The sequence below is a fragment of the Panthera uncia genome, chromosome F2, assembly GCF_023721935.1.
Source record: "Panthera uncia isolate 11264 chromosome F2, Puncia_PCG_1.0, whole genome shotgun sequence".
Classification (NCBI taxonomy): domain Eukaryota; kingdom Metazoa; phylum Chordata; class Mammalia; order Carnivora; family Felidae; genus Panthera; species Panthera uncia.
Window position 1 is genome coordinate 49,746,113 of NC_064812.1, and position 23,435 is coordinate 49,769,547.

At 36.2% G+C, this 23,435-nt stretch overlaps 1 protein-coding gene across 1 annotated transcript in view; it reads right to left on the reverse strand.

The window, feature by feature from the left end:
- Positions 1-3,970: 3,970 nt before the first annotated feature.
- The window catches only part of RALYL (RALY RNA binding protein like), a 148,357-nt gene continuing 128,892 nt past the window's right edge, over positions 3,971-23,435 (reverse strand). The window contains exon 7 of the mRNA XM_049633218.1: positions 3,971-4,937. Coding sequence (XP_049489175.1) covers positions 4,920-4,937 — 18 coding nt within the window. The 3' untranslated portion in view covers positions 3,971-4,919. The remainder of the gene's footprint in view (positions 4,938-23,435) is intronic.

The following is a 23,435-nucleotide window of genomic DNA, read 5'->3' on the forward strand; positions in this document are numbered from 1 at the left end:
TGCGCTCACAATCTCCTGCTGTTTTCCCATCTAATGCAGCATAAAACCAGTGAACTCCGAATCACTTGTAAGGCTCTATGATCTGAAATCTTGGCATTTCTGTGGCTTCATCTATTTTTCTTTTCCTCATTTATTCCATCCCGGCTATACCGCCCTCCTTGTTGTTCCTAAATGCACCAAGTACATTCCCACTTCAGGGGATTTACTTGCTGTCCCCTATGCTCAGCACATTTTTCCCATAAAAGGTGACAAGGCTCACACCCTCACCTACTCCATCCACACCTTTGCCTGAATGCCATCTTACCAAGGAGTCTTCCCTGATCAGCCTATTTAAAGTACCCTCTTTCCTTCCCTGCTTTGCCTTTTCCTCTGTGTTCATCATCATTATCATCTGCAATACTTTACATTTGCCTGTCAATTGGCCTATTAGGCATTACCCCCCCCCTCCCCCGCCCAGAAGAGTATAAACTTTTCACGGGCAAGAATTTCAGTCTTTATTATTTACAGCTGGACCCATATTGCCAGTAAAAATATTTGGCACAGAGCTGGTACTAAATACAGAACCGATGAATGAATGAATAAATGATCTCTCTTTACTTGGAAACTGGAGCTGACAATACCTATTCTTCAGTTTTCCTGTGTGCCACAGTGATAATGCATACACAGCTGTTAACTCGGCATATTGTGGTTGCTTAAGAAATCACAGCTTTTAAAACTTTTTATAATAAGGTAAAAACCCAGAACACACACTATTTCTTTTAATTCTCCAAACGTTTATGGAGAAGTAACTTGTTATGTACAAGGTACCATGCGTGCAGGATATAAGGGTAGAGAAGGCGCAGTCCTTATTCTTACAGATGCAACAGAATAAACATGGGGACTATTTTGCATGCTCAGGTACCCCAAATTCTTGCCTGAATCATAATTAGATCCCTAGAGTGGTTCTAAATATCTCAAGGGCTGATAGGAAGACTTTTGAACAACAAATAAGAGATTCACTTGTACATTCATGCTCTCCCAAAATGCCTTTGAAACGCCAGAGTAGTGCATCTTTCTTTCTCGAAGTCATACTCTTTTCTAGGAATCTGCACATCTCTATAAAAGGTAGATCACAAACTTGCAGACTTCTGATGGATCCAAAGGTCTAAATCTCTGCTTTCATATATGCTATTTATACAACTCACATCTCTGTATCATCAATATATATGTACATTTATATCTACCGATGTATAAACATTGAGATATAAATCACATACTTTCATTGTGGAATATTTTAAGTGTACAAAAAGACATAGAGAAAACATAACAAGTACCAGTGTAACTTATACTTTTATGAAACCTTTGATACTTACTTTAACTATACTTTTATGAAACATTTGATATTTACTTGATTCAAAATATTTGATTCAAATGTATTTCCTAATAAATTAAATATTATAGATGTTATTTAATACCCCCATTCTATTCTCCCTTCTTTTTCTCCCTACAGATAATCCTAAATTTGTTGTTATTCATCCTTGTGAGTTTATTTTTGTAACTTCTACAACTATTAAATCCTGGATATAAATCACAGATATGGTTTCATTCAGATTCATATTAAAACAAAGCAAGACAAAAATAGGACATACCATTTAAAACTCTCGATGTCTACCTTCTCCTGAAAAATCAGGAAACCTGGCCAATCCAGGGCCATGTTTCTGGATCAGGCAGCCTGCTGGAACTAAGAAGTGGCTCTCTTCTCATCAGCACAGTGGCAATTAATGTATCCTGAGTGGCTTCTTGCCTGTTTCTTTCATTTATATTTATCAGGGCTTTATAGGTATTTGCATTTGTGATTTCTGTTTTCTGAACTTTAACCCATTTAAGATAGTTTCCTTCTTATCTTCTGCTTCATTTCTACCTCAACTTATTTTGTTGTGTATTTCTGCTTTGAAGTTTTGTTTAAAAGGTGGAAGCAAAATGTGTCACATTGTCACCAGTGATTAGTTGACCTAACTTCACAAGCAGTGGGCCTATTTCCCCACGGTTTTCTTGAGCTGAATGCAATGAGTAATGCTTCTTTTCTTTCCCCTAGCATTTCTATAATGGAACTGATGTTATTTAGAGTTAGAAGCCCACACTCCCTTTGTCGTCTCTTAAAAGCTCCCTTTTAAATTATTACACTAAATCTTCAGGGATTATAATCCCATATAATCTATACTTTGTTGATCTGGTATATATTTTATCCATATTTGTCATCAAAAGGAATTCTTAAGCCAGGAATGGGTAATGAATAAAGACAAAGATCTATGATTTCATACTTCAAGTCCTGTGTGGAGAAAATTACGGCCAGTAACAAAGAATTGTACATTTTAATTATTCATTTTACTTTGAGAATAGTTAATGAACATCTGTGAAGGTACATACTCTCAATTTATGATAATGACTATTATAAATGCTACAGTTTGTTGAACATTAAGGATAGATAAATGGAAATGAGAAAAATATCCACATGTGGATTCTATTTATTTTAATATAATTTATTGTCAAGTTAGCTAACATACAGTGTATACAGTGTGCTCTTTTGGGAGTAGATTCCCGTGATTCAACACTTACATAAGACATCTCGTGCTCATCCCAACAAGTCAATGCCCATCACCCATTTTCCCCACCCCCCCCCCAACCCTCTGTGCTCTGTAATTCTTAAAAGTCTCTTATGGTTTGCCTCCCTCTCTGTTTGTAACTATTTTTTTTTTCTTTCCCTTCCCCCATGGTCTTCTGTTATGTTTCTCAAATTCACCTGTGGATTCTCTTAATAGACAATGCCTGCAATACTGGGGCATCAGATTATCTATCCCAGGCAAATGCATCTCTTTGGCAGCAAACCAAGAAATCATCCTGCTGATTTTATTCTCTTGTAGAACTGTACACAGGTTCTATTCAGCTTCAGAATCCAAGTGCAACAGTCGCAAATTCTCTAGTACTCATTATGGCCACCAAAAAGAGTGCACCACAGGTGTGCCTAGGTGGCTCAGTTGGTTGAGTGGCCAACTCTTCATCTCTGCTCAGGTCATGATCCCAGGTTGTGGGATTGAGCCCCGTGTTGGGCTCTGTGCTGAGTGTGGAGTCTGCTTGGGATTCTCCTTCTCTCTCCCTCTGCCCCTCTCTCCTGCTTGCTTTCTCTAAAAACAAAAAAAATAAAAATAAAAAACAGCATACCACATTGTGATTTTCACATTTCCAGGAAAGGTAAGTACATTCCCGATCCAGATCCTAGGTTCTCGTGTGCAAATTTTTAATTTTTGCTTTCACAATTTTATTTTTTATTTACTTATTTTTTGGTTTTTTTTGTTTTTTTTTTCACAATTTTAGTTTTAGATAACTTTTGCAGGATGGGATTATATAATTTTTCATTAGCTTATATTTGAAACACATAAAGAAAGTAGATAAATTACCATAAATAAATTAAAATACAAATATAAGAAAACATACCCAGGTGATTTTAGATTTTAGTTTCTTTGAAAAAAGGAAGCCTTAATTCTTCTAGGTGTCCTTGGTGACATTACATGTACATGTCTCTCTGTTTTTAATGAGGAGCTTACAGTCATTCGCAGTGCACTTGTCTGACAGCACAAATGCCTCTGGGGTAGCTTTGCTTTCTATCCTGAAATATTTTCCTAAAATTCCATGTCTGAATGAAAAAAAAATTCCTTCTAGAAATGTAAACAAGGATGTGACTTCTGTCAAGAATTGAGGGCCCTCTGGCTTTCTATTACATGGCAAATTAATGTGTTCTAGAATACCAGTCACTCCATGAAAAGCGTGGGTATTTAAAACATATAACACACATTTTAGTAAAGTTATGTCACTTCCATTATTGCACTAACTTTATGGCACTGCAGGGACATAAAAAGTCAAACTGAGTATTAAAACTAAGTGCACCCCAAAGGAAAGATACACACCGACTTTGTTTTAAAAGAAACAGTATTTATTAAGAAATTATATGCTGAATTCTCCTACAGTCTGTGAAGATGGTTTCTTCCATTTCCACAGCACAAGACAACAGCAAAGAGCATCTGGAAAACACTTGCAATGCTTGGGAATGGAGCGTTCCTAGTAATAGGAGATGCAATGAAGTGATATGTGCACTATTTAAACTTTTGGGAACCAAAAACAAGACAATCTTTCCTTGCCAATATAGTTTTCACCTGTATTGGCACTAACCTGTCCATGGGATCTCCTACTCACACTGCAGTACTGGGTAACAATTGGATCATTTCAGTTGAGTAGAGAATGCTCAATTTAATCACACATCAAAGCAACAGTCCTTTCACTATTGAATCACTGAAATACTTGCATTCTTTATTAATAAAAATGGTGCTTATGGAGGGCAGAAATATAACCTTTTCAAGTATTTTATCATTATGATCTAAAGTACTTTAAACTATAAATTAAAAATAAATTATAAAAACTAGCTTACGATGTATCTTTTCTTACATGACATTGTTGGAAATAAGCTTTAAACATAGAATTGCAATATCACCTGACTTTATATATGATCAACAGTAAAACATGCTAATCATAAAAATAGCTTTTACAAATATACATTTGTATACAGTGTCTCCCTTACCGTTCATAAATGTCCTTCACATTTTAAGACTTTAAAAGACTTTAAAAAAAAACACAACATAATTAGCAAAGGGGAAAACACATTTACAATCTAAACCATAAAAACCTGACAATTATATAGCTTAGAACATAGAAGAAGTGGAATTTCTAAAATTGAACAATACTGTCCATTTTATTTATTTGGGTTTTTTTTTTTTTTTTAATAAATTGAACCAAAGAAGCTGCAATCCAGTAAGAAACCTCCTTTCACATTTCTGGGGGTTGTCACAGTTTCTCTTTTCTGTTCTCGTGGCATCATTCATTACTTCAGATCACTTTATCTGTAGAAACTGGGAAAAGAAAAAAAAAGTATTTTAAAATATTGAGATATATGCTTCGTTGTTGATAGCATACGTATATATAAGTTAGGTTCTCAGGTGAAATCAGGAAATGATAAAAGATGTGGATGTTTAGGAAAAACACTTGAGAACTTTAGGTTCTTGGATCCTTCGTGGGAGGCAATGCTAAAATTATTTACATTTACAATATGTTATGAGTTTTAAAGATCCAGTCCATTTATTATTGCCCGAGATCAGCAATTATCTTCCAACCAGAGCCCTTGACCATGTCAGAGGGGAGCCACTTGAAGTCTAGGCTAGGGGAAGAGATCTGAGTTGCTTTTGCATTTTTGAGGCTCCTCACCAGAGTGACCATGGGACACTTCCCCTGTAACAGGCTTTGAACAGTGTGGTCCCAAGCCTTATGCACCCGGGAAAGGAGAAAAAGCAATACAGATTTCTGATCTGAGATACACAATCTTGGTTATAAGAGAAGAAAGCTAGATGCAAGAAGGGCAGTGAAAGACCCATCGTACAGCCATGAGCCAGAAACACCACATAAGAGCCAAAATTTAATTGGTAGAAGAATTGAATTGAGAAATTGCATATGAATAACGAAGATAAAATAATGCAAGATTTCAGTAGCGGGAAAAGGCATGCATTTGTCTTAGAATCCTATCAAGCTGAAGGTTTATATTTAGATAGAAAATATAATTATACTTATTATCCCATCAACCTCAAAGTTTTTGCAGTTTGGAAAATCTGTATATATGTTTTAAGAGACAAAGACAGGCAAATCAAGGTATCAATTTGGATGGGAGTTGCTGTTGAGAAAAACACTGTGTGTCAGTTGTCAGTCCTGGGGGAGCAAATACCACCCACCAGTAATCAATCTCAGCGAAGGACTCCAAGCATTTTTGTCCATTGTATTTTGGTATCAGAGTTGGCGAGGAAAACAAAACACAGTCAGCATTGGGTGGAACAACGTTATCCAGCTCCAGTAGTGTGCTTTGTAGCGAGTCCCCAAGGCAGCTGATTCAGGACAACTGGCCTATACATAACTCTTCCTGGCTGCAGTAAGAGGGCCCTGAACTCTGCCCCTTGGAGGCTGAAATACTGAAAGTTGTGTGTGACAATCATTAACATACACATTTAAGCAGAATACAGAAACACTCCTTGAATTTGAACCAGGAAAGATATTTTCATACAAGTGATAAAACTGACAGGCTTTGTGGCTCTCTGTTTCTTGGTAAGGAAGTACCGCAAGCCCAAGGCATGTTCTTACGTGGTGGAGTGGGCATTGAAAGACCATAGGCACAGGCTGCCTTTCCCAACAGTTGCTGAATCCTACGAATACCCAGAGATTAGGTAACTTGAACTTTCATTAAAATTTGAAGCCTATACAATACAGAGATTATGAAAAAGACTGAGTATGGCAAGTGGGGTGGTGACAATTGCTCTGGATGTCTGTTGCTCCAGATCTCACCTGGCCAAGGTCCCTTGTTGAAAAGTATCAGTGAACTAGTATGGTATTTTCTCTTCCTTCATGAATATGCATTTGTCACTCTTAAAAACATATACATCTGAGTAATTTCAGTTTACTGGGATGTTTTCTTCCTTAGTGAGTACATATCTTAATTCTTGTTAGATATAGAATTAAACACAAAGTACTTGCAAGAATAGAAATCATAGTACTAATGTTTTTGTGTTAAGAAAAAAATGTTTGAATATTTGAACTGCAAATACTTGTGTTATGTAAGAGAATTTAGCCTGTTAGTGTGCCAGTCCTGTGGTTTCAGTTCTAAATACGCGATTAAAAATTAATTGAGATATAGGATTTCAATTTTATGATTTCAAATCTTATGACCAAATCTAAAGTTTGTACATGTTATTGGAAAGTCTAAGAAAATCTTAGGCTGTATCGATACATTGAATTCATCATATTTTAAGAATTATTTCATTCTCAGAAAGATATGTTAAACTAGACAAATGAATTTTAAAAACTGTATAAAATATACTAAATTTACAAATGCCATTTACAGTGTCTGAATGCTATTTAATTAAGAAATCTGGAACAATCATTTTTCAGAGGACTTTCAGTACTTTGTAAACCTTGCTATACTTGATTGTAATAATAAAGTCCTAATAATTTTGATTTTAAAACTTTCATAAATCAAAAGACTAAGAATAAACAAAATATGCACCCTTAATAGTCTAGTCTCTCATCCAAAGCATTTAAACTTACATCCTTTAAGGGCTAAGTACATTCTGATACTGTGATTCTCTCTCTCTTTTGGTCTTCTGCCCCATTTCCTCTTTCCTTTCCTCCTCCTCCTCTTCTTCCTCACCCAGTCTATACTATATGCTTACTGATCACACATGCATGTGTTTTTAAAAATTAAACGTTACTCAAATGTGTTCTTCATGCAGTTCCTAGCAGTGTTCTCGTCCATACAGTCAGTAAGTCTTTAAAGCACAACGTTTTGAACTTAGGGTACAAAGCAGGTGTGCCATGAGTTGTGTGCTGTAAAGAAGTTTGGGGTGCCTCTGGGGCTCATTCAGTTAGGTGTCTGACTTCGGTTCAGGTCATGATCTCATGGTTTGTGAGTTTGATCCCCGCATTGGGGGCTCTGTGCTGACAGACACCTTCACCCCTCTTGTGCACACACTCTCTTTGCCTCAAAAAATAAACTTAAAAAAAGGAAGTTTTATACATTTTCTATATGCACATACCAAAAATGATCCATTATCAATGTGAAAATGAATATGTGAATAAATAAAATTAAGTTTAACCTGTAGAATGATGCTGACATGTGAACATAAGGCATAGTGGTTTTGGGTTTTGACTGATAACACTTGTGTTCAGGAAGGAACTAAAGGTCTTTCATTTATATGAATTTATATGATTGCAGTTGCCCTCTTTCTTGTGAGGCCTTCATAGATCATTCTTATTACACATGCAAGATGTTTAAGATGCCACAGCAGCTGTGTATGTATTGAGTTTCTTCAGGTTAAGTCGTGGCAGATAACATTCATTTAGTATATTCTTACACCATCCTGCTTGTCTCAAAAGAGGTAACGAGTGGTTGTTTAGAAACTATCCATTGTAAGAAGAGAAAAACAGCCTGCAGATTTTTTGTGCATATTCCATTATCACTAGTATGATTTCTCCTTGCCCCTTCTTTTGCCTCTTGATTGTGAGTGATTACATAAAAATAATTATCCTGGCAAGAAGAAAAGGAGGTTTGAAAATAATTTACTAAAGTCTTACTTCCTTGCCATAAAGCTTCAAAGCATTTGCCCGTCCCTAGTACAAAACAAAAGCTCCATTAACTTTGCATTGTGAAGTAAGTGTTATTAACCATATGGATACAAGTCATGAATACAATTCTCCTTATCAAAAAACAATGGCAAAATATATTCACTAAGCCTTCCATAGAGCTTCCAGTCTGATAAAAGGATTGCTGTTTACTTCTAAAGGCAGGGGAGAAAGGGCACAACTATGACATTCTTGTTCCCTTTTTCTCAAGAATGACAGTCACTTGAGCTGATTGGCTTACTATAATGTGAAACTAATTGTGCTTTCCTTCTCTTGAATAGTGGGTAATTTATCTAGTGGCTATATGGGAGTCTGGATGCTTTTAAAACTAATTATCCTGATGATGAATGCTTTTCCAACTCTCAATCTCTCCCATTTCTGAAAAACAAAAACAAAAAGAGCCACTCAGATGGGCCTGAATTGTACTGAACCAAGCAATGTACTTCTACTTGACCAAGTTAAAAAGGAGAGTATTAATCTACAGGGAAAGCACATTTAATTTTAAACCTCATGAATATATATAATATATAATATATATATGTTTATGCATTTATTGATGTAAAATTGGTATATTTTGTATTGTAATATTTTGTATTGGTATATATTGTATTGTAATATAATAATACATTATATTAGTTCAGGTGTACAACATAATAATTCAGTCTTTGTATATAAGGTGATCACAATTAGTCTAGTTATCATCTGTCACCATAGAATTGACTCCCTTTGCTCTTTTTACCTCCAAACCACCTTTCCCCCACTAAAAACCACCAATATATTTTCTGTATTTTCTGTATTTTTTAGTTAGCATCCATAAAAGCAAAAAAGGTGAAAGAAAACATGTGGAAAATATAGGCTGTGTAGCATTTTATAGAAAAGCATAGTCTAACAAGCAGGAGTTACCTAAATTTGTTGTCACCACCCATCATGTTTACTGAGTAACTGTTCAGCCATTCACTTTTTATAGACAATGTGAATACATTTGGCTTTTACAATTCAATTCAAATTTCTAAATAACATAAACATTCCTGGAAGCTACTGTACATTGTAAGGTAAAACTTGTTTTTTATTAATAAGCTCTTGGGGCAAGAATCGCATTATACTTTGCTAAAAGAATCACATCACAAAAACCATAAATGGCATGGAAACTAAGATGGCTACTCACTCACTGGGATGGCTACATGTGAAGGCAACTCCTCCATTATGTAGTTTTTGGAGGCTTAGTCTCCATTCCCGAGCTGATGGCCATTTAAGATCTAGGGGCTGGGGGATGCCGGAAACACAGGCAAAATTGAAAGTGTGGTAGCCCATCAGAAACTTGGAAATAAAGTAATTGGGCTGTCTTCTGAGATTTTTAACTCTAAAATCAAGACTTAAATGATCAGGGTAGAGAATATACAGGGTCACTTAAGAGAGGCAGAATTTTCTAAGTCTTTGAGTCTAGACTAGAACATAAGTGAAACTTACTAAATCTGCCAAAGAAAAGTGTTGATCTGAGGGAGACTTGTTTGACACTGCAAGTACAGAAAAGTAGGAGAGTAACTTCTTGGAGGGTAACTCAGTTGCACCCATTCGGGAGAAGGTGTTCTCCACAGAAGAAGGCATCCAAATCCTGGAAGTGAACCTAGACTATGGTGACAGATGTGGACACATCAGGCAATCTCAGAACATTCAATCAACTCTTTGCTCCAAATCCATGCTCCCCAGGCAAGACTTCTGGTTATAATTTGTTACAGTATGCCCTATGGAAGAGAATGCTCAGGCCAGAGGACACAAGACTGGCCTCCCTTTCAGTGATGGGAACCACCATAAATTCCTAAACAGACCTTCTGATATACCAGATTGGTTACTTCACATTTCTCTGAGGTATTGTTCTACTCCCAGCATGCTGACAAGTAAGTTCTGTGAGCCTATGAAGCCACATACGGGTCCTTATGGATCTGTGTTGCTGCTATCTCTCCTAGTTTCCCAGTACTTGCCAGACATATTTTAAGGTCTTTAATATAGGCAATATTTATAAACTACATGTCAAAGAATATAGAATTTCATTGGACTTGAGCAATAAGAAATCAGAAATTACCTGACCCTCTCCTATTATAATAGGTGAAGATACTGAGGCCCAGACAGTTTGAAAGGCACGCCCAGGTAGTTGATAGAAACACTTACTAGACCCAGAATCTTGACTGCTATCCAGAATTCTTTTCCTTACATGTTTGGTTCTCAAACTTTAATAGGCCTCAAAAGTGGCATAGTAAATTCAGATTGCCAAATTTCTGATTCGCTAATGCTATGGTCTGAATGTTTGTGTTTCCTCAAAATACATATGTTGAAATCCTAACCCCCAATGTGATGGTATTAGGAGGTAGAGTTTTTGGAAGGTGATTAGGTGATGAGGCCAGATCCCTCATAAATGGGATTAGTGTCCTTATAAAAGAAGTCCCAGTAGGCTCCCTTGCTTCTTCCACCATATGAAGACACAGCAAATGACTGCTTGCTTATAAACTAGAGAATGGGCTCCCAGCAGACACCTAACACTGCCATGATCTTGGACTTCCCAGCTGCCAGAACTCTGAGAAATACATGTTTGTTGTTTGTAAGTTTCCCAGTCTGTAGTATTTTGATATAGCAGTCTAAATGCACTAAGTCAGCTAGGTCTGGAATGAGGCCCAGGACGTCACATTTCTGATAAGTTTCTGAGTGATGCTGATTCACTTCGCTGTTGAGCAGCAGTCTTCTGTGAGTGGGCTGTTTGCCCTCCTATGTGTCCAGCTGAGAGTAAGATCTCTGTTCTTTCCTCAAGGCTACTTCTTAGAATTATTTATTTGGCTGGCAATCCCGAGAAGTGAGGTAACTCCTCTCTGGAATGAGCCATGTAGTTCTGTAATAAATCTTGTGTCTGGATAAAGAATAGGCTTGCTTACTGCTTATTGGAAAGCTGGATTCTCTATACTCAAGATCTCTCTTTTGTAGGGCACTGTACTACATGTAGGCTTTACCTGGCAGAGGCATCTTGGACTTGGGTCCTGAGCTTAGGAAACCGGGACAACTATCCTGATACTCCTATGTCTTTTGCTTTGAGTAGCAAAGTCTTTTGTCTTATCAGCATCCATGGAACTAGGGATGTTTAATTTACTAGCTTGAATAGTTATTTTGGTAAGAGTTCTCCTGCTTCAGTTCTCCTAAATACCATCAACCTTACTTAAGTTGGGTCAATTCTGTTAATTCTTTCTTCCTTTTTTAAAACTTCCTTAATGTTGATTTATTCATGAGAGAAAGAGAGAGAGAGAAAGAGAGCACAATTGGGGGTGGGACAGAGAGAGAGGGGGACAGAAGATTCAAAGCGGGCTCTGTGCTGACAGCAGAGAGCCTCATGTGTGGCTCCAACTCACAAACCATGAGACCGTGACCTGAGCCAAAGTTGAATGGTTAACTGACTGAGCCACCCAGGTGCCCCTAAGTTGGATCAATTCTTGATCAACTAGAGGGACTCTTAGCAAGTCATGACTCCACTGGCAAACCATCTTCTGGACATCCTCACTTCTTTTCTGTCTCCATACCACCTCCTCTCTCCTTACTTACTTTTTTGCTTCTAATTCCTAACAGTTCATTTTTGAAATCCACGCCCATGATTCTGCCCGATAACTCCCATGTTTTTATCCTGTTCTCCATTTGTCTCCCAGTGTTCAAGAAATAAGTATGGCTAAGATACAAAAAAGGTCTTACATGTCTATAATGGATCACAAACATTCAAATAGGTAGGCTTTGTTATTCCATAACCAAATAGAAAGATGAAAAGACTGGGGAAATCAGTTATTTGGTATAATATAATAGACTTAAGTTACTGCATGAGTAATGCTGTTTGATTTCCTTTTCTAAAACTGAAGGAAAATATAATACAATATTATAAAACCAGAATAAAATAAAAAATAATGTTAAAATAATTTAATTCTATGTACCAAATCCAAATACACTGTATTCCTACAAATATTATAAAGTGACTGCCAAGTTTTGCATCATTCATATTTTCATTTACTTTATGCGACTGACTTATAGAGAGAATATAAACAGTTTGATAGTGAAGTGACAAGAGTGTGGTAATTAATGTAAAAGTATAATTAGAAATGCCATCTTCTTTATGGATGCTTGGTGTTGGTTCATGGCTTACCATATGTGATTTTAAAAAACCCACTCTTTTCAGAGTTAAATGACATCGTTTCCTATAACTAAATATGGCTCTCTCTAACAAGGACATTAGAGCAGTAACAGTTTTTAACATCTACACGCAAAGAACATTTGTGTTTCTAGAGTGCATTTCATTTAGTTAGTATCACAAATAAAATGCTAATAACGCAAATAGCATGCAGTCTCTTGGATTCATTATAGGAATAATTTGTTTAGTGAAGTAAGATGCAACAATGTCAGGAGCCATATATTGTCTTATCCATTCTCGCTCCAAAGCATCAGAGAAGCAGAGTAGCAGAGTCGTTAATTAAGCAGGTGACCTAGGATTGTAGAGTGATCTTGTCTAACCTCCCAACCAGAGCAGCAGTGCCTTCCATGGTAATCACTGCTGATAGGTACGTAGCTTTGGCCTGTTTACCTTAGGGGATATAGAACTCGTTATCTCACAAGACATTTTGCTCCTTTTGTAGAAAATCGTGGCCAGAAAAGAATTTGCTATTTTGAGTCTAAATCTGCCAAATGGCTAGGTTATATATTGCGCCCAAATCTAAGGAGTGTGGTGACAAGTCAGGCAGGTAGATGGAATTTGAGCATTACAGAAGTACTAGGTGGCTCCCATCTGTGGGGGTATGGATTCAGGTCAGATATCCTAAGATGGCAGGAGAGAGGAAGGCAGAGATCTACTACAGGGGGGAAATGGATTGGTATTCGAACTTAAAAGCTGGCATCTGAAGAATGAGACTTTCTGGTTCTGATTTATTTATTCATTTGTTTTTGGGGACCCTGTTTGTTCCCAGAATAAAGGAAGATCCGGTTATTAGAAAAAAGCCTAGAGCAACTGTAATAAGCTTACAGCAAGAGAAACAGCAAGAAGGTTTTAGAATCTGAGGCATTTGAATTACTTAGCTGAGGCTTCCTAAATTCATTCCACGTAGAGACTGGTGTGAGTTATTCTTAGAATCTGGGACTGGGCTAAATCTGTGGGCATGGGCCACAAATCATCATAATAACTCTTATTTGTATAGTGTATAGAAGTTTATAAAACACTTTTGATTTTCTTTATAAACCAGTGAGGTAGATTTTGGGGCAAGAATCATCCTCACGTTATTCATTAATTCTTGAACCAGAGAGTGAGCGTCTTGCCTGAATCAAACCCGGACTGTTTATTTAAGGCCAGTGCTTTCCTTAATATTCTATTCTGCCCAGTTGTGGGAAGGAGGAGAGTAGGGAAGCAGACTGGGTATATCATCAATTTTAGTACAGGTGATCTCAACTGGGATATGAAAGTACACTGGTGCCCTATGAGGAGTGGGAAAAAAGAGATGGAATTATTGGGGATGTACCAGGATTTGCACATAACTTACAACCTGTCTTTCCCTGATTTGTAGCAGATTTGCCTGGATTTTTTTTTTTAATTTCCATCTTGAACTAATTTAAAAGCCATTTTAATTAAAATTTTGCTTTAGTCATCATCTGTCTAAAGGAGAACATTTATGTTATAAAATACATTTGATTAAGAAAAAAGAACATTTAACTTTATAGTAAAATTATCTAATGTGGGTTACATAATTTTATTTAAAACATCTATGTAAAAAATTTAGTTAATACTGAAAAAAAGTTAATCATATTGCTAAATTTTATGATTTACCAGAACTTGGATATTCTGTTATACATACATTAACACAGTAACATTTCTTTTTTTTTCCCAAAACTCTTCCCTGATACTTTCTGAACATAATTATGATTGTGTTTTGAGTATTCTGGGCTCACTGACAATCACATTTGAGTAGCTGAATTGATAAATTATAGTAATTTTATTTGGCACATAACTTGTGTTTGGTCATGCATCAATTTCTGACTTCTCATGCTAATTATATAGTGTCTAACAACCGTTAGTGACTCCCAATGTTGGAAATGGCAATGATAATTTTAGGATAATACTCCAAATTGTGTAAGTTAATTCCAGTGCTAGCTGCCAAATGCTGATTAATGCTAAGATTATTATGAACTTTGAAATTTCATATATTTTACTCCTTTCTATAGTTCTTTGAGTAATTTGTTTTGCATCACAAGAAGAAATATTTTAGAAATCATTTTATGTCTAACAGAAAAATGGGATTTAAAATTGATTGATTTAGAGGTATAAATTAAAAAGCCCTTGGAAATTGTATAGTTAATTCATGATCATTCAGAATAGCTGGGGGAAAGGCTGTCATGGCTATTTAACAATTCTCATTTAATTAAATTTACTGTATACACCAAACTATTAGAATATAAAAAAAATAGTTTCAACTTTAAAATTCAGTAAAATTAATCTGAGAGATCAAGTGACATAGTAAAGTGATGACATACTTAAGCTATTATTCTATTTTTTTATCAGCATATTTGAGAAATATAATTAAAAAAAATCTGAAGGCTTAAAGCTTTGGGATAGTTCCTAGTAATAGTATTATCAAAATACTCTTAGCACTCAAATTAAGCTGGACAGAATAGAATCCTAGATGATTCAGAAGAGATTTCAGAATTTTGTAGTACCTAAAACTGTCATGATCATGAAAAATCCCAGAATTGTAATATAGATAGAAGGAATTAGAAATTGGGCTTTATCTGTTTTATGTGTGACTGATTATGTCCTATCCTCTGTAGGTGACTTTTTAAAACTAGGTTTTGGATATCACCTTATTTATCTGTGTTTTCATTTTTTTTTATTATAAGAGAGTATAGAATTGAGAAACAGTGTCAGCTATGTGATTCTGTATGGATCAAGATAAACAAGAGCTTGGATCATTTAATTCAATAAATTGATGAAGTAATTCAATATAAGTTGAGTTCTCTCCTAGAAGATTTCTATGAAGAAATCATCCCCAAATCAAACTTTTTATTTGAAGAGGTTTTTTTCTTTGTAATTAAATTTCTCTAGCAAGTCACACTCAGTGGACCTGAAAGGATGCTGTGACATCATCTGTTCATGAGACTTAGCTGTAAAAATGCACGGAAGACTCATGATGACTACACTCTGTTGTGTGCTAAAGAGGAAGGGCCCTGGGTCTATGGGGCTCTCTGTTGTGTTATCTACACCTGGCGTTATTTTGCTGAGTAAACACCGTGTGGTATTACTTGGCACCTACATATAATGTATGCTACATCTGCACTGCATATCTGAAGCTATACATTATTTCTATAGCATTTTACAGTCATCTTAATGAAGAGAAGTCTGAGGCACAAGGGAATAAAGTCACTTGCCCAGCGTCTTAATGAAGTGGTAAAAAAATAAATCCAGCCCAGAATTATATTATTCTGCTCTTACTTGAGGGTCACATTAAGTAAATACTTGATGTGACATAAACATCACAGAATGGACGCCCATGTCTGCAGGTAGGGCAACATGTTCTCCCAACAAACCTGCCTGTAAACACTTGGGGTGTTGGTGGGAGGTATTAGGGAAACAGTTGCTCAGGTGAAGTTTTAGGCAGAATGCTTCCACTGACTTTATTTGTTTGGGCCTTAGGAGCTGCATTTAGACTAATGGGATTTTGGTGGATAAGTGCTGGGAAGCTGATAGGGCAGGCACCTATGAAACTATTCTAAAAATCTCTGTTTTGCTGCAATAAATATGGGTAAGTGGAAGAGCACAGAGAATTCATTTCTGGGTCATAAAGAATTGCTTTATTTGTATTTACTTGTATATGTGTACATAGCCATAATACATTTTAAATAAACTTTATTAATTTTTAAGGGTTGATAGACAATGATGTTTTGTGATTAGATTGCTATATCTTTTTGTTGTCTCTCATTTACTGAACCCATTTAGGCTATGAAATGAAATAACCAATTTTATCACTTTATATGCCATAAGAAAGTACCATACCTCACATAGAAAAAAAATCAATTAAATAGCTGCACTTTTCCAACTTAATTTACTTCCAGATATAGTTACTCAATTTATGTTTACAGAGATGGCTTAAATAAAAATGTCCTTGCTTAGCATCAGTACATACAGAGATCAAATGTGGCCACAAATATCAGAAAAGAAAATGTATTTTGTATTTTAAATTTTGAGACCCCCTTAAAGTTATGGGTAAAATTTAAGAAAAATTGGACCTGTTTTTGCAGTTATTACTTCTCATATGAATATTCTGAAATTTCAAGCTATTTAAATTCATATTATTATTATTTTTCTTATAGTAAAGGTTAAGAACAATTTTTAAAAACAGACAACATTAAATACTTTTCACAAGAACAAAGATTGTTTTGGGGTGCTTGGGTGGCTCAGTCTGTTAAGCGTCCGACCTCAGGTCATGATCTCGCGGTTTGTGAGTTCGAGCCCCATGTCAGCTCTGTGCTGACAGCTCAGAGCCTGGAGCCCGCTTCAGATTCTGTGACTCTCTCTCCCTCTGCCACTCCCCTCCTCATGCTGTCTCTCACAAAATAAATAAACATTAAAAAAAGTTTTAGAAAATTTAAAAAAATTAAAAAGAAAAGAACCAAGATTGTTTCTCTTTAGCACACGGATACATTTCCGAGGAATGCGGTGCAGTCTAGGTGCTGAAAAGGTGAAGGTATGTATGTGATTTAAAAAAGAGCATTTTCAAATTATTAGATGAGTCATTAATTTTTGTGGGAAGGGAAGGTAACAGTTTTTTTGTCTTGAGCTATGAAAGCTATCTTACTTATATATAATAACACATGGCACCTATCACTGTATTTAACTATGAAATGTCTGTATGACTAATTGTGTTTTAGGGTACCTCCACTGATGTTAGATAATTTCTTTTGAGCTGTTAATTTCTTCCAGCCTCTGGGTTTTACAGGCTCACCAACAAAGTGAAAAAGGTAATTCTTCCTTGCTGATTTAGATGCATATTTATTTATCTTATATTCTCTTTATTTCTCTGATTGCTGAGGCTAGGACTTCCAGTACTATGTTAAATAACAATGGTGAGAGTGGACATCCTTGTCTTGTTCCTGATCATAGAGGAAAAGCTCTCAGTTTTTCCCCATTGAGGATGATATTAGCTGTGGGTGTTTATATACCAATAATGAAACAGTAGAAAGAGAAATCAAGAAATCAATCCCATTAACAATTGCACCAAAAACTAGAAGATACCTAGGAAAAAACCTAATCAAATAGGTAAAGATCTATACTTAGAAAACTATAGAACGCTTTTGAAAGAAATTTAAAATGATACAAAGAAATGTAAAATCATTCCATGCCCATGGATAGGTAAACAAACATTGTTAAAATATCTACTACCTGAAGCAATCTATACATTTAATGCAATCCTTATCAAACTCCCCATTAAAATTTTTCATAGAGCTAGAACAAAGAATCCTAAAATTTATATGAAAGCATACACACACACACACACACACACGCAAACAAAACCACTGAATAGCCAAAACAATCTTGAAGGAGAAAAGCAAGAGTCATCACAATTCTGGACTTTAAGCTACATTGCAAAGCTGTAGTCACGAAGACAGTATGGTACTGGCATAAAAAGGGATACATAGGGGCGCCTGGGTGGCGCAGTCGGTTAAGCGTCCGACTTCAGCCAGGTCACGATCTCGCGGTCCGTGAGTTTGAGCCCCGCGTCAGGCTCTGGGCTGATGGCTCGGAGCCTGGAGCCTGTTTCCGATTCTGTGTCTCCCTCTCTCTCTGCCCCTCCCCCGTTCATGCTCTGTCTCTCTCTGTCCCAAAAATAAAAAAAAAAAAAAAAAACGTTGAAAAAGGGATACATAGATCAATGAAACAGAATAGAAAATCTGGAAATGAATCCATAACTATATGGACTAATCTTCGACAAAGCAGGAAAGAGTATCCAATGGGGAAAGGGCAGTATTTTCAACAAATGTTGTCAGGAAACCCAGGCAGCAACATTTAGAAGAATGAAACTGGGCCACTTTCTTATGTCATACATAAAAGTGAACTCAAAATGGATGAAAGACCTAAATGTGAGACAGGAAACCATCAAAATCCTAGAGGAGAACACAGGCAGTAACCTCCTAAACATTGGCCATAGCAACTTCTTACTAGATATGTCTCCTGAGGCAAGGGAAACAAAAGCAAAAATAAACTATCAAGGGGGAGCACCTGGGTGGCTCAGTCAGTTAAGTGTCTGACTCTTGATTTTGGCTCAGATCATGAGCTCACAGGTTCATGAGTTCGAGCCCTGCAACGGCTAACAGTGCAGAGCCTGCTTGGAATTCTGTCTCTCCCTCTCTCTTTCCCTTTGTTGCTTGCTCTCTATCTCTCTCTCAAAATAAATAAATAAACTTAAAAAAAAATTCTCGTCTCCCTCTCCTACTACCCTACCCTGCTTGCAAGTGCACGTGCTCTCTAAATAAATAAATAAATAAATAACTAAATAACTATTGAGACTTCATCATGATAAAAGGCTTCTGCACAGCAAAGGAAACAATGAACAAAACTACAAGGCAACCTTCAGAATGGGAGAATATATTTGCAAATGGCATATTGGATAAAGGGTTAGTATCTAAAATCTGTAAAGAACTTATCAAACTCAGCACCCAAAAAAAGAAATAATTCAGTTGAGAAATGGGCAGAAGACGTGAATAGACACTTTTCCAAAGAAGACATTCAGATGGCTAACAGACACATGAAAAGATGCTCAACTTCATTCATCATCAGGGAAATACAAATAAAAACTACCAAGAGATACCACCTTACACCTGTCAGAATGGCTAAAATTAGCAACACAGGAAACAACAAGTGTTGGCAAGGATGCAGAGAAAAGGGAACCCTCTTACACTGCTGATGGGAATGCAAACTGGTGCAGTCACTCTGGAAAACAGAGCTCCTCAAAAAGTTAAATATAAAAGCACCCTATGACTCAGCAATTGCACTACTAGGTATTTACACAAAGTATTTACAAAAATACTAATTCAAAAGGCACATGCACTCTGATGTTTATAGCAGCATTATCAACAATAGCCAAACTATGGAAAGAGCCCAAGTACCCATCAACTGATGAATGGATAAAGAAGATGTGGTATATATATACCACATCATAACAAAAAGGATGAATACACACACACACACACACACACACACACACATATATACACATATATATACACGCACCACATATTCTTTATATATATATATATATATATATATATACACACATCTTCATATATAGAATATATATATATGTATACGTATACATATATATATATATAGTGAAATGTTACTCAACCATCAAAAAGAATGAAATCTTGGGGTGCCTGGGTGGCTCAGTCGGTTGAGCGTCCAACTTCGGTTCAGGTCATGATCTCACAGTTTGTGAGTTCGAGCCCTGCGTCAGGCTCTGTGCTGACAGCTCAGAGCCTGGAGTCTTCTTCTGATTCTGTGTCTCCCTCTCTCTCTGCCCCTCCCCTGCTCATGCTCCGTCTCTGTCTCTCTCTCTCTGTCAAAAGTAAACATTTTTAAAAAAAGAATGAAATCTTACCATTTGCAATGATGTAGATGGAGCTAGAGTGTGTTATGCTAAGTGAAATAAGTCAGTCAGAGAAAGACAAAGAAATACCATATGATTTCAATCCTGTGTTCAAAACAGATGAACATAGGAGAAGAGAAAAAAGAGAAAGAGGGAAGCAAACTATAAGAGACTCTTAACTATAGAGAACCAACTGAGGGATGATGGAAGGATTGAGCAGCAGATGGGCTAAATGGGCGAAGGGCATTAAGGAGGGACTTGTTGGGATGAGCCCTGGGTGTTATATGTAAGTGATAAACCACTGAATTCTACACCTGAAACCAACTTTACCATACATGTTAACTAAATAAAATTTATATAAAAACTTGACTTTAAAAATTAAATAAGTAAGTAAATAAATAAATAAATAACAGCATGCGTTAGATAGCAGCAAGGTAAGGGCCAGCAGTAGGTAGTAACCCAGAGGGCTACCTCCTCCTGAGAGTCTCAGGGCTCTGGGGATATACCACATAAAAATGTTCTTTCATTTTTATCACTTCTGAGACATTAAACTCTGTAAAGTTCAAGGTACTTTTCTACTGTAATTTAACAAATCAATTTGCATGCAGGGTTTCTGCCAACTTCAGGTAGAAAATTGTGCAAAGCACATGACTGCAGGAGGGTGACGGCCAATCAGCATGTCATCAGAGTTATCATCTCATCAAGCGTGAAGTGCAGGTCAGCACGACTGAGCTCCGTGCTCCCAGAGTGGTGCACAAACTGCTAAAGGCACCCAAGATAGCTAGGTGGGAAGGCGCGTTAAAAACTGACTCACATAGTGAGAAAATTACCCTTCTCAATGTTCTTTCTTCTGGTTTTCTGACTGCATTAATGATAAAGTGTCTGCTGGTATAGTTCTTACATTTCTCTCTTTTTTTAAACAAGATGTATACAGGGGGCGGTATTTGCGCTTGGGGGGCTCAGTTAGTTATGTGTCTGACTCTTGATTTTGGCTCAGGTCATGATATGGTGGTTTGTCAGTTCAAGGCCCGCATCGGGCTCTGCACTGACAGTGCAGAGCCTGCTTGGCATTCTCTCTCTCCTCTCTCTCTGCCCTTCCCCTGCCTGTGCTCTCTCTCTCTCTCAAAATAAAAAATAAACTTGAAAAAAGTTAAAAAGAAATTACTGAGCTGAATTTAAAAATAAATGTTTTGTTTTTTCATCATATTTACCTTAAATATACTTCCTATTTATGAAAAAGGATACTTGGTTTTTCATTTACTGGAATGAACTGAAGTTTAGTTTTAAAGATACATTTACTTTAAGTAAAAAAAAAAAAGGGAGTCAATTTGATTTAAAAATTAAGTTAAAAATACTACGAGTGGTGTATAAATATGAAAAAATCATAAAGGTTCAAACAAATTAAAAGTAATAAAATTTGTAAGCACTAATATGTGAAAATATCTAAGGGTGGTGGAATCTTACAGACCCTGGGTGAATCTTGATTCTGCCTTTCATTAACAGCATGACCTCAGAGAAATTACTTAGCCTTTCTAAAATCAGCTATTTGTAAAATATCTATCCCTAAATTCATTTTATACAACACAGGAAATTATGTACATGAAAAAACTCAGTGTTGTTCCTGGAAGGTAAAAAGTATTTTTACCTTTACTCCTTTTTTTTTCAATTTGGAATGAAATAAAAATCTTCCCTTTCCTTCTGTGTGTATATGTGTATATGTGTATGTGTGTGTGTGTGTGTGTGTGTGTGTGTGTGTGTATACCTTATATCCTATTTTCTTAGCTTTTCTGCTTTTTTTAAAGATAGGCTATTTTCCCACATTTTTGAGACAACTAAGGCCCAAAGTGATTTCCCAACTTGTTTAATTCACACAGACTTATATGGCAGGGGTAGTTGTTACTTCCAGTAGACCAGTAGACCACAGACTAGCAAAGTTTGCTTTTAGAAACTGTTACTGAACATTATTAAAATGTATTCCTAAAAATGTGGCAAGATAGGAAATATTAAATATGCATAAGGTATCCAGAATACTTATCAGGTTCCAGTTGATAAGAATTCTTATCAGGTTTCCAAAGGGCTGTACTTGCATTTCATCTCAGGCTACCCTGGAGCTGGTGATTTTTCCATGTTCAGAGCCGTTCTAAAGACAGTGAAGGGTTTATAAGGGAAGAGCCTTAACCATGGCTGATAGTGTGGCCTGGTTTGCACCTGTGAGAATTTTAATGTGTGGGGAATCAGCCAGACATAGTCCCTGACTGCTTTGGTCATAAAGGTACACAGTGCAGATGGGTGAGCAGGAAGATATCTCTTTGCAACTCGAATACTGCCTGGATTAAAACTTCCGTGCATTCCATGAAATGCATTTTTTAAGCAATTAACTTTTGGAATGTGGGGAAAGAATTGTAAAAGGTCAGCATCATTTAAACGATTAATCTCTTTTCCATTGTGATCCTGTCTGTTGAGCTATGAATAAAACTGAAAAAAAAAGTGCCACTTTTTCCTTTCTTTCAGTTTCTGATTTAATGAAGAGCTTTCATACCTTTTCCCATTTCTCCTTTCGCAGATTATTAGATTCAGTGTAGCTTGAGTAGGTATAACATTAGTTCCATCAGAAATACTGCTGTTAATGACTTTCTTAGCTTGCTCGAGTACAAGTTTCTTGCACTGATATTTATCAAAGAAGGTAGTCTTTTATCTATTCATTGATTTTTATTCTGAAGAGTTTTTAAAGTTCATTATGCTCAGTAACTTTAAAACTAGCTAGGAAAAAAAAAGATCTGTAAAGTCCTATGCATATAACACACTTGGTGATGGGTCAGCTGTATTTGGAGCACTAACAAAAATCTGAAACTTGAAAAAAAATTGGTAGTCATTTGGCAGATAAAATGCTTAGTCCACTAAGTTCAACAGCCTCTGGAAAAGGCAATGAGAGATCAGTATCTGTAATTAACTGACCCTTCCCCAAAACATCTATTAATCTATCCAGTAAATATAATGTTGGAAAATTGTCTTCTATAATTTGAATTCTCTTTAAGACTTTCGATGAATGGACAATCTAAGATATAGTTTCTGATATTTTCATATTGAGTATTACTTATGCTTAACATTTTATATTTAGAATAAAGAAACATAGCTAAGGGTTCCAATGTTTTCATAGATTCAGTATTATAGAAAATAAGAAGTATTACTAACATGCAGATCTGGGAAGAATAAAATGCTAATAATTTTTTAAAAATTTAGCATTACTAGAATGTTAGTGCCAGAAAATTCAAGGAATATATCATTGTTATGTCAGGAATCCTACATCTATTATTTAATAAGATGAATGGATAACTTCTATGTGCATTCTTTGAATATAGAGATAGGTAGACAAAGTTTAAGACACTAATTTTCACCTGGCTAAACAAATGTGGTGAACACACTCACCTGAGCTGTTTATGCTTCAGTGTCTGGAGTCTGTACTGACACAATTGTCCATAAAACAGTAAAGAGTGAAAAGGCCCCAGAGAATTTAACAGAATGTGCATCTAATATGCCATGGTGCACAAAGGC